At 35.0% G+C, this 15,210-nt stretch overlaps 1 protein-coding gene across 1 annotated transcript in view; it reads right to left on the bottom strand.

Annotated features, from left to right (window-relative positions):
• Window positions 1–8,848: 8,848 nt before the first annotated feature.
• Window positions 8,849–15,210, bottom strand: part of LOC145690627 (uncharacterized) — a 33,400-nt gene continuing 27,038 nt past the window's right edge. The window contains exon 4 of the mRNA XM_081765698.1: window positions 8,849–11,187. Coding sequence (XP_081621824.1) covers window positions 10,546–11,187 — 642 coding nt within the window. The 3' untranslated portion in view covers window positions 8,849–10,545. The remainder of the gene's footprint in view (window positions 11,188–15,210) is intronic.

Below are 15,210 nucleotides of genomic sequence, written 5' to 3'. Positions count from 1 at the left end.
GGAATCAAGAAAGTGGAAGCGGGAGAACCCCGAGAAAACCCATGCACACAGTGTTTGTCCACCACAAAGTTCACTTGGCGGGGACTGAGATCGAACGCTCTACCACTGAGCCACCGCGGCCCCATATCAGTATACGGATATCTACGAATGTTGCTGCCTAGTGTTATTATTTTAGAGCTTCCCACGCTCAATCAACTTTCATTCTTCCCGCTTTTCATAACATATATGACGACGACTTTTTTCTATGAATAAACATAGGACATCGTTCTTATCTGTGAGGTTGCGGATTCAAATCATGCTGCCGGTGATTCGATAAATATCGGGGACATATAAGTTTGTATTTATACGCACAAGACATCGATTCTGCCTTTGTATATCAGTATATTACTTCGAGAGGTCCCCAGTACAATCCATTTCTTAAAATTACGTTATTTACTCAAGATATATAAACAAAACATTTTTAGCTATGTACTCATTACACAGAAAATATCTTTAAAAAAAACTAGGGTTAAAGCATGTATCTATATATATAAAAGAGAACGTACAAAATTTTGTCCGCTCATCACGCTAATACGGCTGAACCAATTTCTTTCATTTTTGGGGGGTTATTAGGATTTGGACCCTAGATGGTTTTTATCATATCACTTTAATTTTTAATTACCAGTGTCTTGAGATAATTGACCATTCAAGTGTCCATAACGTACAAATCCTTTGTTATTAGTTCATCATAGGTAAAAATAAACGTATTTATATGCAACCCGCATGACCGTGTCACTCGGCGGGTTAACATAAATGACAGGCGATATACAGCGGAAAATAGCTTGAATCTTCTGTTTAAATTTTTTTAATTGATTTGCTTATTTTTACAGACACTTTTACAATATGCCAGCACCGGGATGACCGCAGCGAAGCGGGGCGGGTTAACATAAATGACAGGCGATATAATGTTAAGATTTACTGCAATCTTCTATGGTTTTTATCATATCACTTGAAAGCGAAAAAGTAAAAATTATCTAAGTAACAAAGTTTATTGCGTTCCGGGGTGACCGCAGCGAAGCGGGGTGAACGCTGCTAGTATTCAATATACACAAACAGAAGATTTTTTAATTTCATGTAAGCAGATTTCATTCATGATTGGATTCATTCATTCATTTTTTCTTTTACAAAATAATTCACCAAAAACATCCATCCACACATAATGTTCATGATGAATTAATTATACGTTTTGTGGTGCTTGGAATGGTAACTTTTTTCAAATCATTATTTCTTCACCAATCAGTTTTCTTAACACGAGTTTATTATTTCATTCGAATAATTTAATGAACGTTATTTCTGTTTCTGATTATATATATATATATATAAATGAGATTTAACTAAATTTTGAATTAATTGCAAAAGTATTTTGTTTCATATACTTCGTTTTCCCATTCGTGTTGTTGGCTCAAATGAATTGCCATCCACTTCAACTAAAACAAGTTCTGTTTCATGCTATTAACGCACCCCAAGAGAAATTAGTTTCTTTAGTACATTTTTAAATGTTATTTCTTGTTGTATGATCAAGAGTGTCTATTAAGAGAGAAGAAAATAGATGTGAAATGCTATAAATGTGCTGTAGCCCTTTTAAAAAGGTCTTCCTTATTTACTGGTGTTACATCCCTCGTTTAACTTTTTTGAGTTCCTTTTCTAATTTATGTTCTAACTTAGCGAAGGAGGTATGAAGAATAAGATCAACTATTAACGTGGGATTCAACCGGTATATTGTTGGTTGTACAGACCATCACGCAAAAACCAATGCACACTATAAGTCATCCCCCAACACACTATTTCCAAAAGCTGCATTAAAGGACAATGCCAGTGATCTCGTCCTCCGCAATTAACCCTTCAATACATCGTCTAGCTCATTAGTTCTTGAATATAAATCTCACAATAGTTGTTTATTTTCGTAAGTGCATTTTGTCGCACCTTCTATATACTCCGTTTCGCTTTGTGTGTGTGTGTGTGAGTGTGTGTGTGTGTGAGAGAGAGAGAGAGAGAGAGAGAGAGAGAGAGTGTGTGTGTGTGTGTGTGTGAGTGAAGTGATAGTTACTTCTTACGTTTTAGTTATTTTATAGTGCAATATATACATGTCTAATATCTATGAATGTGTAAAAAGTTTTTAACATTTAATATTACTAAAACAAGCGCTAACCACAAAGTAGATATTGTGTTGAAGTGTAAATTGCATTATTAGCTAAATAGCTACAAACAATTAATAATAAATTATTAATCTAAATTTTGGTCCTAGGGTTTTAAATTTGCTTTTCTATAATTTACAACATTAAATTCTATTGACAGTATTAAAAAAAGTAAATCTCGGGTGGGTGTGCAAAACATGCTAAGTCCAAAATGGTCAAAAATGAGCTTTTCACGCTACCTGAATAAGCAAAATTTTCTCTACAATTGTGTATACTCGGCTAAGTCCTATCAGGTTTTTTAATGATGTTACAAACCCGTGCGTTTTCAGTCATGTTTGACATACTGATTCTATTTCGTGCAAAACAAGTTAAGTCCGTAGCAAGTGGACTTAACATGTTTTTCCCAACTTTGTGCATTCATATATGAGTGTGAAAAGAAAGGTAAGTCCTCTAAAATGTGACTTAACATGTTTTGCACTGCACTTAACCTCTGAATAATATGAAAAACCAATATAATTCGAATAGTGATTAAGAAAATATTTTACAAGCTCGTTTTTCCTTAACATATTTCACATAACTTTGTTGCTTGCATTTGTTTCATTCACACGATGGAAATGTTTTCAACAATTAAGTAGTATTAGTTTGAAACAAATACAATCCTTTTACTCTGTTTCTGTTTTCTATTTCTATTTAAATATTTTTATGAACAACACAAATGCGCAACAATAGAAATAGACCCGGATTTTGATGGGAATGATTCTGCATCCGAATCCACAGAATCCGAACCAGAAGAGAAGCTTAAAAGTCATAGGACGAGACGCAAGAAACAGACTGGTAAGAAAAAAGTGATGAAAGAAGATAGTAGTGAGAGAGAGGGGGGAAACATCTATTACCGTGCTCGGGCAGTGTGCAGATCTCGTACATTTCAGCTTCCCGGAGAGTGTAGAAAAAAATGTAAAATAACGTGTTCAGAAGAAGTGTTTAGAAATATATTTGACAATTACTGGGCTCTTGGTGATTATAATCGAAGAGTTATGTATATCTCTAGTTTGCTGAATATTGCTAATAAGCAGAGAACCAGAATCAGACAAAGATTGTGAAAAGCAGCACTATCACCAAGGGACAGTTTTGTATCACATCGAAGTGTCGGGTAAAATACATGAAGTGTGTAAAAGTTGCTTCTTGTTGTATTTTTGGTGAAAGCAAAAGCTTCATAGAGTCTGTAATTCAAAAGAAGCGTGTTTCTCTCTCTCTAGCGTTATAGACATTAGTGGCCGAGGAACCCACAAACCTTCCAACACCAAGTCCGAAAATGAACTGGAAGAGGTTCGCAAACACTTTCAATCAGTTCCCTCATATGAAAGTCATTATTCCCGACGAGATTCCAGTAAAAAGTATTTACTGCTATACGTGACACTTTCGGGACTATATGAGGAGTATAAGAGAATATGCAATGGGATTCTCGTAAGTAGACGTCTGTATGACCGTGAATTCCACAAAATAAACTTGAAAATAAAGAAACCGCACGTAGATACGTGTCAAGTCTGTGATAAGTTATTTCTTCAACTTAAAGTGTCCGGAGATCCTTCCATAAAAACACAGTTGGATAAATTTCATGAAGAGGCTGAAGTGGCATATAACTCTAAAGCTTCCGACAAAGAACTGTCTAGGAATGATATTACACGCAAGACCATCATATTTGACTTACAACAATGTCTTCCAACTCAATTTTTACAGAACTCAATATCATTTTACAAAAGACAGTTATGGACATTTAATCTTACAGTTCATGATTGTGACAATCAAGCTGTTTTTTGTTTTGTGTGGTATGAGGGAATCGGTGGAAGAGGAGCAAATGATATCGCCTCATGTGTTTATAATTTTCTATTAGAAAATATGAATCCAGAAGTGAAACAAGTAGTTATGTACTCCGATTCATGTGCTGGACAGAATCGCAATTCCCACTTTGCAGCAATGTGCTTCATAGTTTTACAGAAGTCTACTAACCTTGAAACTATTGACCACAAATTTCTAACACCAGGTCATACACATATGGAATGTGATACAGATCATAATCTTATAGAGAAAAAGAAGAAAACGTTTTATGGTAACGTCGAACATCCCCACGATTGGGCTCAATTAATTCGTCAAGCAGAGAAGAAAAACCAATTTGTAGTACGTGAAATGTTTGAAGAAGATTTCTACGATTTTTCCTCTGTGTTAACAGAATCCATTCAATTTCGCAAGAGTAACAGTGTTGGTGAACGTTTTCTGTGGAGACATATTAAGTGGTTACGCTATGAGAAACAAAAGCCAGGTGTATTATTTTACAAGACAACACACAATAGTTGTTAAAATTTCAAAACTGGATGTTTCAAGAAGGGAAAGCCAAGTGTTTTGATACCAAAACGTTTCTACAATGGACCGATAGCAATCAGCAATGAAAAGAAGAAGGATCTTTTGGACCAGCTTCCGTTTGTATCCCCTGTATTTCATGAGTTTTACAGGTCATTAAAAACTGCATTCTCTGTTCGAAATATATTTCCTGATGAAACAGAAAGCAGTCCAAATGAAGACGATTAGTAAACTGACATTAACCATATTATAGAATTAATCTGAGCAAAACACACAGAGATTAATTTTGGTAAAAATATATTACATTTCTGTTACAGTTTCGACAGATTAGCTCTGTCTTCTACAGTCAAACATTACATGCTTACTTGAGTATGTAGTGTTTGTCTATAGAAGACAGAGCTAATCTGTCGAAACTGTAACAGAAATGTAATATAGTTTTACCAAAATTAATCTGTGTGTGGTTTGCTAAGATTAAATCTATATTTGCTAAACTTACCAAGATGAGTTTGTGACATTAACCATAACTGCCAACATAATATCTTATATTATTTCTTTTATTTACTTCCTTTAATTATTAATTACAATCTGGTAATATTTTTCCATTAAAATAATGTTATAGCATTATGCACAGTATAACATAAGTATATACATTCAGTGCAAAAACAGGTAAGTCCACAAGTGCTGTAAGTTGTATTAAGTGCAAAGTCAGATAAGTCCACAAGTTCTGAAACATAGTCCTAAAAACAAATCTAGAACTTTTTTATTATAAGGTGTTAAGCACTAAAAACTGAAAAATGAAATGAAATCTTTGAGTTTTACGTCCCACGGTTATGCCGGTTAGGCTAAAGGAGACGGTGATGATGATTAATGAATGAAATGGTGGAATGAAGAAAGTGGGAGGAAATGGGAGAACCCCGAGAAAACCCACGCACACGGTGTTTGTCCACCACAAAGTTCACTTGGCGGGGGCTGGGATCGAACCCGGGACCCCTAGCACCAGAGGTGAACGCTCTACCACTGAGCCCCCGCACTAAAAACTGAGTATAATGTGCACGAAGGAATATTAATTGAAATAAAATATACAAAAAATCATATATTGTAGTTTCTGATTTTTGTCGAATTTTCAAACATTCAAATTGAGTTTTCTCAAAAGTAACATTTTGTGACTTAACATCTTTTGCACACCCACCCGAGAAATAAATATATCATGCATTTAAGGGTTAATAAGGGTTAACTGTTCGTGGTCTGTTCGTTACTTGGTATTCCTTGACGTCGCACTATCGCGAACACTGGAACTAGAGATGCAAAAAAGCCGGCTTTTTTGAATCGATGGTTTTTTTCACATAAAAAGCCGGCTTTTTGGGGAAAAAAACGAGAATTTTGGAAATTTTGGCTTTTTTCATTTTCATGATTTTTCTATCCAAATAGCTTTCTTATAGTATATTCTATAGTTAGATAAGAATTCCACGACCATATGCCATATTTAGCTGTGTAATTCACCGTCAAGATGGATGGAGCACATATTTTACGAATTAAAGCTAACATGAAGAATGTAGTATTTGAGGACAATTTTACAGGCTATTTAACTTTATTTTAACTTTTGAGTTATCGACATTTTTTTTTCTTCTCTAGATCATTTTAGTTTGTCATCCGTGTTTCATTTCTAAGAGCTTAGTATTCTAGCTTCTAGCACAAAAGTTAAACTTACGTTTTTCTATATATCCGTCAAAGTATACGTTTTTAAATATGTCCGTCAAACCGTACTTCCACATTTCTGTTATACTGTAGTTGTGCAATGATTTAGCATTAATTTTCCAGATACAACCTTGAATACCAATTTATACAAATAATCAGTAGCGGATTTAGAAAAGTACTTTGGGAGGGGTTTCTCTGATTGTTTCGTTTTCTAAAAAGTCCTAATTTTATTTGGGAGGAGCTTGAAGTTTATAAGTACAGGCATAACTAATATTTCGTTTCGTTTATATGTTTAGCAATAATCTTCCGGATACAACCTTGAAGATCATTTTATACTGAGAATCAGTGGCGAATTTTAAAAAGTGTTTTGGGAGGGGTTTTCTTACTATTAATGTTTAGTTTTTCTAAACATTCGTAATTTTTATTTGACGGGAGCTTAAAGTTTATGAGTAAAGGCATAACTAATAGATATTTCGTTCGTTTTAGACATTCCGAAACTTTGGGAAACAGGCTTCAGTCCAAAAGACCGATCCCCTAACCTTCGCACAACCGTCACTGCTGGTAATTAGTAATAATAACGATTTAAAAACAATAAGAAAGGAAGTCGGCCAACTCCTAGTCGGCCAGTACACGCACTATTTCTACATTCACAGATGGAATGAAGGAAGGCTTTGTCAGAATGGTCGACTGCTAGGTTGAATCCCGGACTTCCCGATAGAAGCGCAAAAGCCAACCACTCAGTCATGTTTGTTGTGAAGTTGTATTTAGCTTAACTTAAATATATTCCGTAGTCCTTTTTTTTGGGGGGGGGGGGGAGTTCCCTAATGATATGTTGAATCCCTCTTGTTAAAAAATCAGAAAACTTGAGGACTGGGTAAACCGTGATGTGGTCAAGGGCGCCCATGTTGTGGTTTCCAAGGAGGGGCAAGTATAAGCGACGTTTCAAAAATAGTTTCAAATTTTGCTGTAACTAATGTAAAAATTCTATTGGATTTTCAATATTCTGAAGTACATTTTCCTCTAGGGGGGCAAGCGCCCCCTTGCCCCCTTCCTGATGGGCGCCCTTGATGGTGGTTATAAAAAACTTGACTGTAGAATTTCAGGAATATACAGAACCAAAAGTTCCAGATGGGCAGCCTTTAATTGTATCATATAAATCTAAGTATTTCTCCTATGTTTTATTTTAATTTTATTTTGTTTCAAAAAGAGGGTATGGAATATTTTGCAGTAAAAATACTACATACAATTTTGCTAGTTATTTGTATATTTTTTTAAAAAGAAGTTTTTACTTTTAGGGTTGGCTCGTTTACACCAGTTTTTTTTTTTTTTTTTTTTTTTTTAATAACTGGTTTAAACTAAAAAAATAAAAAGAACAAAAATGCGAATCGTGTGAACTTCATGGTGACGTTTCCACATGTCAAACCATCTGCATTAGTCTTATTTCCTTTTCACCTTTTAATCAAGGTATCCCATGTTCAATTCTCGGTCGAACCACAACCCTTCTTCCATGTGTAAACCAAGTAGCGGTTCGGATGTCACTTTAAGCGAAAGTCTTCTCCTTGATAACCTCGGTATTACGTAAGGATGTTAAGCCTAAACATACGAAACGAAACCAAATTATATATTTCTGCATGCCTGTTGTTTTATAAAGAAGCCAAGGTTGCTTAAATGTATTGATTGAAATTGGTAAAATTTATCGATTGCCTATGTAGCTTCCAACATTAGCTTGGATTGGACTTTCAATGATATCTACATACTAAATTTGTAATTTCATGCCTCAGTTTTAGCGTACTGATTATAATACGTTGATCTTTAAATTTTACATGGAAAGCAATAACAGGATTTTCAGGTTATTGTTTTACATTTAAAAGAATGACGGGATTTTCCTGATGGCTAGGGCGGGAGTTTCTCAATTTAAGAAATTTACTGACCGGACTTCTTTAAGCTTATGGGACCTCTTCCAGCATAGCCCCGTTGTTGCATAATAACACCAAGGCGAAAAAAACTTATTTCTGTGAATATGTAATATAAATACATAAAGCAAAATATCTAAATAAAAAAAAACTTGGTTTAAACCCCAAAAAAGCCTGGTTTAAACTGCCCCCCAAAAACGGGTTTTTGGCATTTTCAGAAACAACCATGGTTCTTGCCAACTCTGCTTACTTTTGTATATAGGAGGTTTTTTATTTATTTATTTATTTATTATATACATTGGTTAATCCTTTGGAATTCATAATGTAAAAATGTTGAAGTAAAATTGTTTAAAATATCTTTTCGAAATTCATGGTTTATTTTTCGAGGTTTTATATTATTATCGGCATCAACCACTAATTAAATGACTTTTTGTGTTATAGAGAAGCGAAACAAAGTCTGCTTTATCAATTTAAAGCAGAATTTTGAATAAGCCCAAAATTTCCCAAGCAAAAAAGCGAAACAGAAAAAAACGAGTTTTTTTTCAAAAAAGCCGGGTTTTTTTCGAGCCCTTGCATCTCTAACTGGAACAGAGGTATATCGTAAATAATTGATAAATATTACTCTCTAGTAAAAACGATGGATATCACATTTGAACATGGCATATTCGAAGTAATCCTAAACAATATGGCCAAAGAAACAACCAGCACACGAAGAGTTTGGAAGATCCCTATTTATTTTGATGGTTTACAGTAGTTTCTGAATTTGAAATTATTTTCTTCACATTTTTTACCTTTATACCATCTGTTAACGTTTATAACAATAACGATTTATAGTGAAAACATTTTCTGCAAATTCATCTCTGATAATTAGACATTTAATAGAAACGTCAATTACACAAGTCACACACACACACATAAAAGAAGTTTTGTGCAGCGGACCCCAGGATTGGATTCGATGTAGTTCGTTACACAGAATCCAAATTTCAAAATCCCAGGACCGGGTCAATTTATGGGCAAAGAACTTTAGTGATTTTGGATAGAAAGGATATATGTAACACACCCATATAAAAATAAAATAAAAAAATAAATTCATCGGACTCCAGGATATGGATTCGATGTATTTTGTTACACAGGATCCAAATGTCGAAACCCCAGGACGACTCATCTTCTCAATTTTTATTTATTTATTTATTTATTTATTTTTAATGGGCGAAGAAAGTGTCCTTCCTATCCAAAATCGCTCAAATTTTTCGCCCATCGTTTAAGCACGAGGGAGCTTTACGGTAATTTTAAGTCGTCATGTGTTCAGATTTTGTAATAATTTTGAACCAGGAATCGAAACCGGAACCACTTGTACCAAAGGCCTACACACTAGCCAATGTTGCACCCTCTCCTGTACTTCTCGCTTCGACTGAAAGTGGGTTCTCCAAACAAGAATTCCAATGAAGATAGACTACGGCTCATGGTGGATGGGTTAAGTATTATTCGATGTATGGTGTCTAAATTATAATCGTCAAGGTTTGCGTTAGTAGACCACATGTCTTAGTCTTGATCTGTTGCTGCAGTTGATGTATCCATCTGCATTGATAGTCGCACTTCTCCCAAGAGCTCACTAGGTAGTACTCCAAGGCGATCGAAGTAATGCGACAGTTTACCATATTTTGCCGTTTTTTTACAGGCTCCTTGCCACCACCAGCCGAAAGAAGTGGAAAGTAGAAGTGTGACCTCACATTTCTGATAAGTGACAATTTGCTGATACAGATCTTCGCAAATTATTTTGATGAATTATTAAACACATCCCACTGCATAACCAATTATTTGTTTATTTTCCAAATAAACTTAACCATATAAGTAGCATTACTATATACAATAGTTGTCATTTTAAGTTCGTCCCGTTATCTTGTTAATAGAATCTAACACACTTCAGAATAAGTCATCCTTAAGTGTGTATACAAATGCAGTTCAGATTATTTTACAGTTTATTCAAAATAAATACATATGTAAAGGCACAATAAATAATTGGGGATCAAAGCGTCGTGGAGCTTAAAACATCTTGTGAAATAAATTACTAAGTTTGGACACAATAGTATCTGAGAAATGTGACAAACATGTTATGACGCGATAGTGTTGGAATAATGTATTTTTCAATCGTAAACTACATCTTAAAAAATGATACACCACCTATTGGTAGTAGTTTCTAAGCTTTACGATGTCGTGTTCTATAAATTTTAAATTTGTTATTTACATAAAAGCTATTCTGAAGAAAGTCAACTGGCATTCATTTCACTCGGACAGATTTTCAGCAGATCAGTTGCAACTCAATAGAAGGCGGATGAGAAGAGTTAAGAACTGATCTTTGGAAACAACACGAACTGGAAGACACTTTTCACACATTTTTAATATAGTGTTCATTTTATTAGTTCAGCAAGTACACTGAGTTTCTTAGCTTTCATTTCCATTTCCTCTTTGTACCTCTCTTCTCGGCGCCTTTTCCTTTCTTCTACTTTTGGATTCTTCTCTGCCACAAGTCGAGCCAAAATGTCTAATTTCCTCTCCTTAATAGCCAGCTTTTGTTTATATCGTTCTTCCCTCCGCTTCTCCTTTTGATCCTGTCTTCGCCTTCGAGCTGCTTCTTCAGCTTCTTCGCGCTTCTCCTTCACAAGAATATACTGATGAAGGAACGACAGAATGTCTCTGTCCTGCTTCGACAGCTGGTCATTACTTTTACTACTAGAATTTGTCTTAGGACTAGATAGATCATTTCCCTCATTTGTTGGATCGTCTTCTGAATTCACTGTTTTTAACCAGGGAAACACAGATAAAGGAATACGACTTGATGATGACTGCTTCGACGTGTCATCGGGCGATGGTAAAGAGGATTCTTCCACATAAGGAAACTGAGACTTAGGTTTGCCTTCCAAACAGTCACGAATGAGGTCAAAATATCGGAATTTATTGGGAGTTTTATTCGTTGTTTCCATCTTCTCCAAAACTGATTTGTAAGTTGACAGAAGTCTCGTCCATCGTTTGTAACATTGTGCCGCTCTTACCTGAAACGAAACAAGTCTAGTGAATTCCTAATACAGTACTTACAACTAGCTGCTAAAGCAATGATTACATTCTGTCCTTTTTAAATAATTAAGATGGTGCCTTCCATTTCAACTCAGGCAAAAAATAAATAAATAAATAAATAAATAAATAAAAATAAAAATAAAATAAAATAAAATAAAAATAAAATAAAATTGTACCATCACCATCTCAGATATTGTTGAAACTTTTTTTATAGCAACTAGACATGTTTTTAAGAGACCCATATTTTTTTGTTTTGTCGAAAAAAATTTTCCCGCGAAGTAATGGGCCATCAAAGACGGCGAGTACAATTTATGAATCGTAAAAGACATGGAAAATGGTCAACTTCGGAGCCCCACCATTCAGCTATGGAGACAGGTAGAGTTATAATTCTTGTTGTAGTATGTACATAGGGATATAAATAAACTATATTTTATTGTAGTTCGGTTTGCGCATGCATGTACATAAATTAACAAATGAACGTAAATTTATCTGAAAAGTCGAAGTTTGCGAATTTTTTCGAGCACTTCCGGTTCGAATTTTAAAATTCTGTTTTCACGGTTGGTAAGACCTAGTTACCCGCTTTCCGAATAAAAAATTGTATTGCTTCTGTGTCCAACCGTTTTGTCGCAAAAAATTCGAGAGATTGTAAAATTCTTAAAAATCGCCATTTTTGGGCGCCATTTTCTCGAAAACACCATCTTTTAAAATTCTGAAATTTTGTCAGATGGTTTAGCTTTACATGAATAATAAACACACCAAATACCATTCTCGACCAATGCTTCATGAATTAACTACAGCCTTTTGAAGTTAGCGAAGTTTCGTTAACTTTGATGTCAGTTAGCAGCACTGGAAACAATAAAAATGCAATGATTTGATGATGTTTGTGGTTCACATTAATTAAATGAAAAATAAAAGTTTTCCTGGCTGGTTTTTTATTATTTTGATTAAAAAAGCGCTCTAAAATAGTAATCTTCTTCGCTAATAGCAGTAGTACACTCACAACTCGTCCAGAGGTGGATCTAAGGAGTCGATTGCCCTCCCAGAAGAAACGTTCTTATTTTATATGTAAATAAAACCCATTCCAGTGTTTCGAGCTCTTAAAAGTAGCTCTAAGTAGCAGTATTACCCCCCCCCCCCCTTAGAAGTCCGTCCTGGATCTGCCCCTGCGTAGCACATTGTCGATAATCACAAAACACTTCTTTTCACTTCCCTTATGCTCTTCTGGAAACCTGTACCCTGCTCAAAGTCCATGTTGAAGCATAAACAGCACTTCAACTGTACATAATTCATGAGTTATTCATAATTCTGCTACGCACCACTGGTTATCATAAGTATATGCAAGGGCGTCGATCCTGGGGGGGACCGGACCTCCCAAAGCTGATGTGGGGCCCCCTATTGTATTTATGAATATACAGTATTTGGCATAATTTGAATGCAATTTGTCTTAAAATCCTCATATATATACCTTCTGCATCTGAATCCCCCCCTAATCTACAGAGAAATCGGCGCCTTTGCGCATATGTATGTAACAAAAGTTCTTTTTTGCTGACTTCTTAAATTGCAAAAGCTCGATTATGGGGGAAGCATGAAGTTAGTTTATGGTGACCCGTTACTGCCATAAAAACTTCACCATTTTCCGAAAGCCAAAGGTGACATCGTTGAATACCAGTTACCGGTCGCATACTTTCCTTTTTTTTTTTTTTTTTTTTTTTTTTAAAGTTGTCGAATTCAGTTCCAGGCAACAAAACGAGAGTAATACCCGCAGTTTGTACTTGCACTATACTCACGAATTCTTCTGCGGTTTTAATACTGTGTATCTGTTTTTGCCTAACGTTATGCCGCGTTGCCACATTATTTACACCCCCCCCCCCAATACTGTCGCAGAGACCCTAGCATGGCCGATTTCACTGCACAACCACTGCTTTATCTGACCTGTCTGCATCTCGAACATCTGAAAGCGATTTTTAAAGTGGGATGCAGCACCATCATAAATCACTGACAAGGTTTGGGAAATTGTAGACACTTATTTCCACGTATTCGAACCTTTTTCTATAAAATATATTTTCGCTTTCCTTCGAGTATTTTTAGAATCTTGTCTATGGCTATGAGTACATGAGCCGAATCGTGTGTTTTATCGTCGTTTATTACACCAAAAATGTCAGTTGTTTCATATTCCGGTGATAACTCTGAATTTCACTTTGCAGAATTACAGTCCAGTTTTCAACGAAGTCCACATGAAGTAAAATAGAATTTGCATCTTGAAATTTTATACGATGCTTTTCGGTAGCAATTAATTCTCTTTGGATTTTCTTGATATAGTCATGAATTACAATTCTTACAGTTAAACCAGCAATGTACGATACGAAAACGGAAAGTGGCACACTTTTTTTTTTTTTTTTTTTTTTTTTAACGAGATCATTTGTTTTCCCATACGGCGTACGTAACACTTTCATTTTCAGCAGGATCAAAGACTCCACACTTATTCCTTTCATTCCAGGACATTCACCACATTCTTGAAGAAGACAGCTGTCATTTTCAGCGGATCATACTACTAAAGGAAATAGGTCACTCATGACAGCTTCAATACAGGTTGCACCTTTGATTTGTTGCAACGCAGTAGCAGATAACTTAAAATTTGCACAATACACACACACTCACTTCCCTCGCAGGTTGCGTACTGACCCACTTTAGTCCAATACTATAAAATTCCGAGTGACCCATTCTTATGCTGAGATTGTTCTGTTTAAAAGAAAGTCCGTAAATTTCTTCGATGGAACGCGTAAGAAAATGTTTCGATTTTTTTTTTTTTTTTTTTTAACTTTTTGTCCTTTTTCGATCACTGTAATGACATCGCACTTAATTGAGACTTTGTCTGGATCATTCCAAGTCATCACTGAGGTAATAGTTCAGGCTTTTTATAGATCATCAGAATTTATTGGATGGCCATTTTAAGTAAACTTAAAATTTGTGTGTTTCGTAATCGTAATTTCCATTTCAGATTACTTCGGTTTAAGAAAACGGACGAGTAAGAGGGAGGCTCATTTTACTATTCCAGAGCTTTTTTGATCAAAATAATAAAAAACCAGTCAGGAAGACCTTTTATTCTTCATTTAATTAATGTGAACCACAAACATCATCAAATCATTGCACTTTTATTGTTTCCAGTGTTGCTAACTGTGACATCAAAGTTAACGAAACTTCGCTAACTTCAAAAGGCTGTAGTTAATTCATGAAGCATTGGTCGAGAATGGTATTTGGTGTGTTTATTATTCATGTAAAGCTAAACCATCTGACAAAATTTCAGAATTTTAAAAGATGGTGTTTTCGAGAAAATGGCGCCCAAAAATGGCGATTTTTGAGAATTTTACAATCTCTCGAATTTTTTGCGACAAAACGGTTGAACACAGAAGCAATACAATTTTTTATTCGGAAAGCGGGTAACTAGGTCTTACCAACCGTGAAAACAGAATTTTAAAATTCGAACCGGAAGTGCTCGAAAAAAATTCGCAAACTTCGACTTTTCAGATAAATTTACGTTCATTTGTTAATTTATGTACATGCATGCGCAAACCGAACTACAATAAAATATAGTTTATTTATATCCCTATGTACATACCACAACAAGAATTATAACTCTACCTGTCTCCATAGCCGAATGGTGAGGCTCCGAAGTTGACCATTTTTCATGTCTTCTACAGTTCATAAATTGTACTCCCCGTCTTTGATGGCCCATTACTTCGCGGGAAAATTTTTTTCGACAAAACAAAAAAATATGGGTCTCTTAAAAACATGTCTAGTTGCTATAAAAAAAAGTTTCAACAATATCTGAGATGGTGATGGTACATGCTCTGCCTGAATTGAGATGGAAGGCACCAGATCTAAAACTGGTTGGAATAATAATAATAATAATAATAATAATAATAATAATAATAATAATAATAATAATAATAATAATAATTCAGTGCTAAACAATAATTCGATGAAATATGAACTTTGGGTTT

Source organism: Thermobia domestica, chromosome 7 (assembly GCF_964235325.1).
Source record: "Thermobia domestica chromosome 7, izTheDome1.hap1.1, whole genome shotgun sequence".
Lineage (NCBI taxonomy): Eukaryota > Metazoa > Arthropoda > Insecta > Zygentoma > Lepismatidae > Thermobia > Thermobia domestica.
The sequence above is the reverse complement of the archived record's forward strand: the minus strand, read 5'-3'. Positions and strand labels throughout refer to the sequence as shown.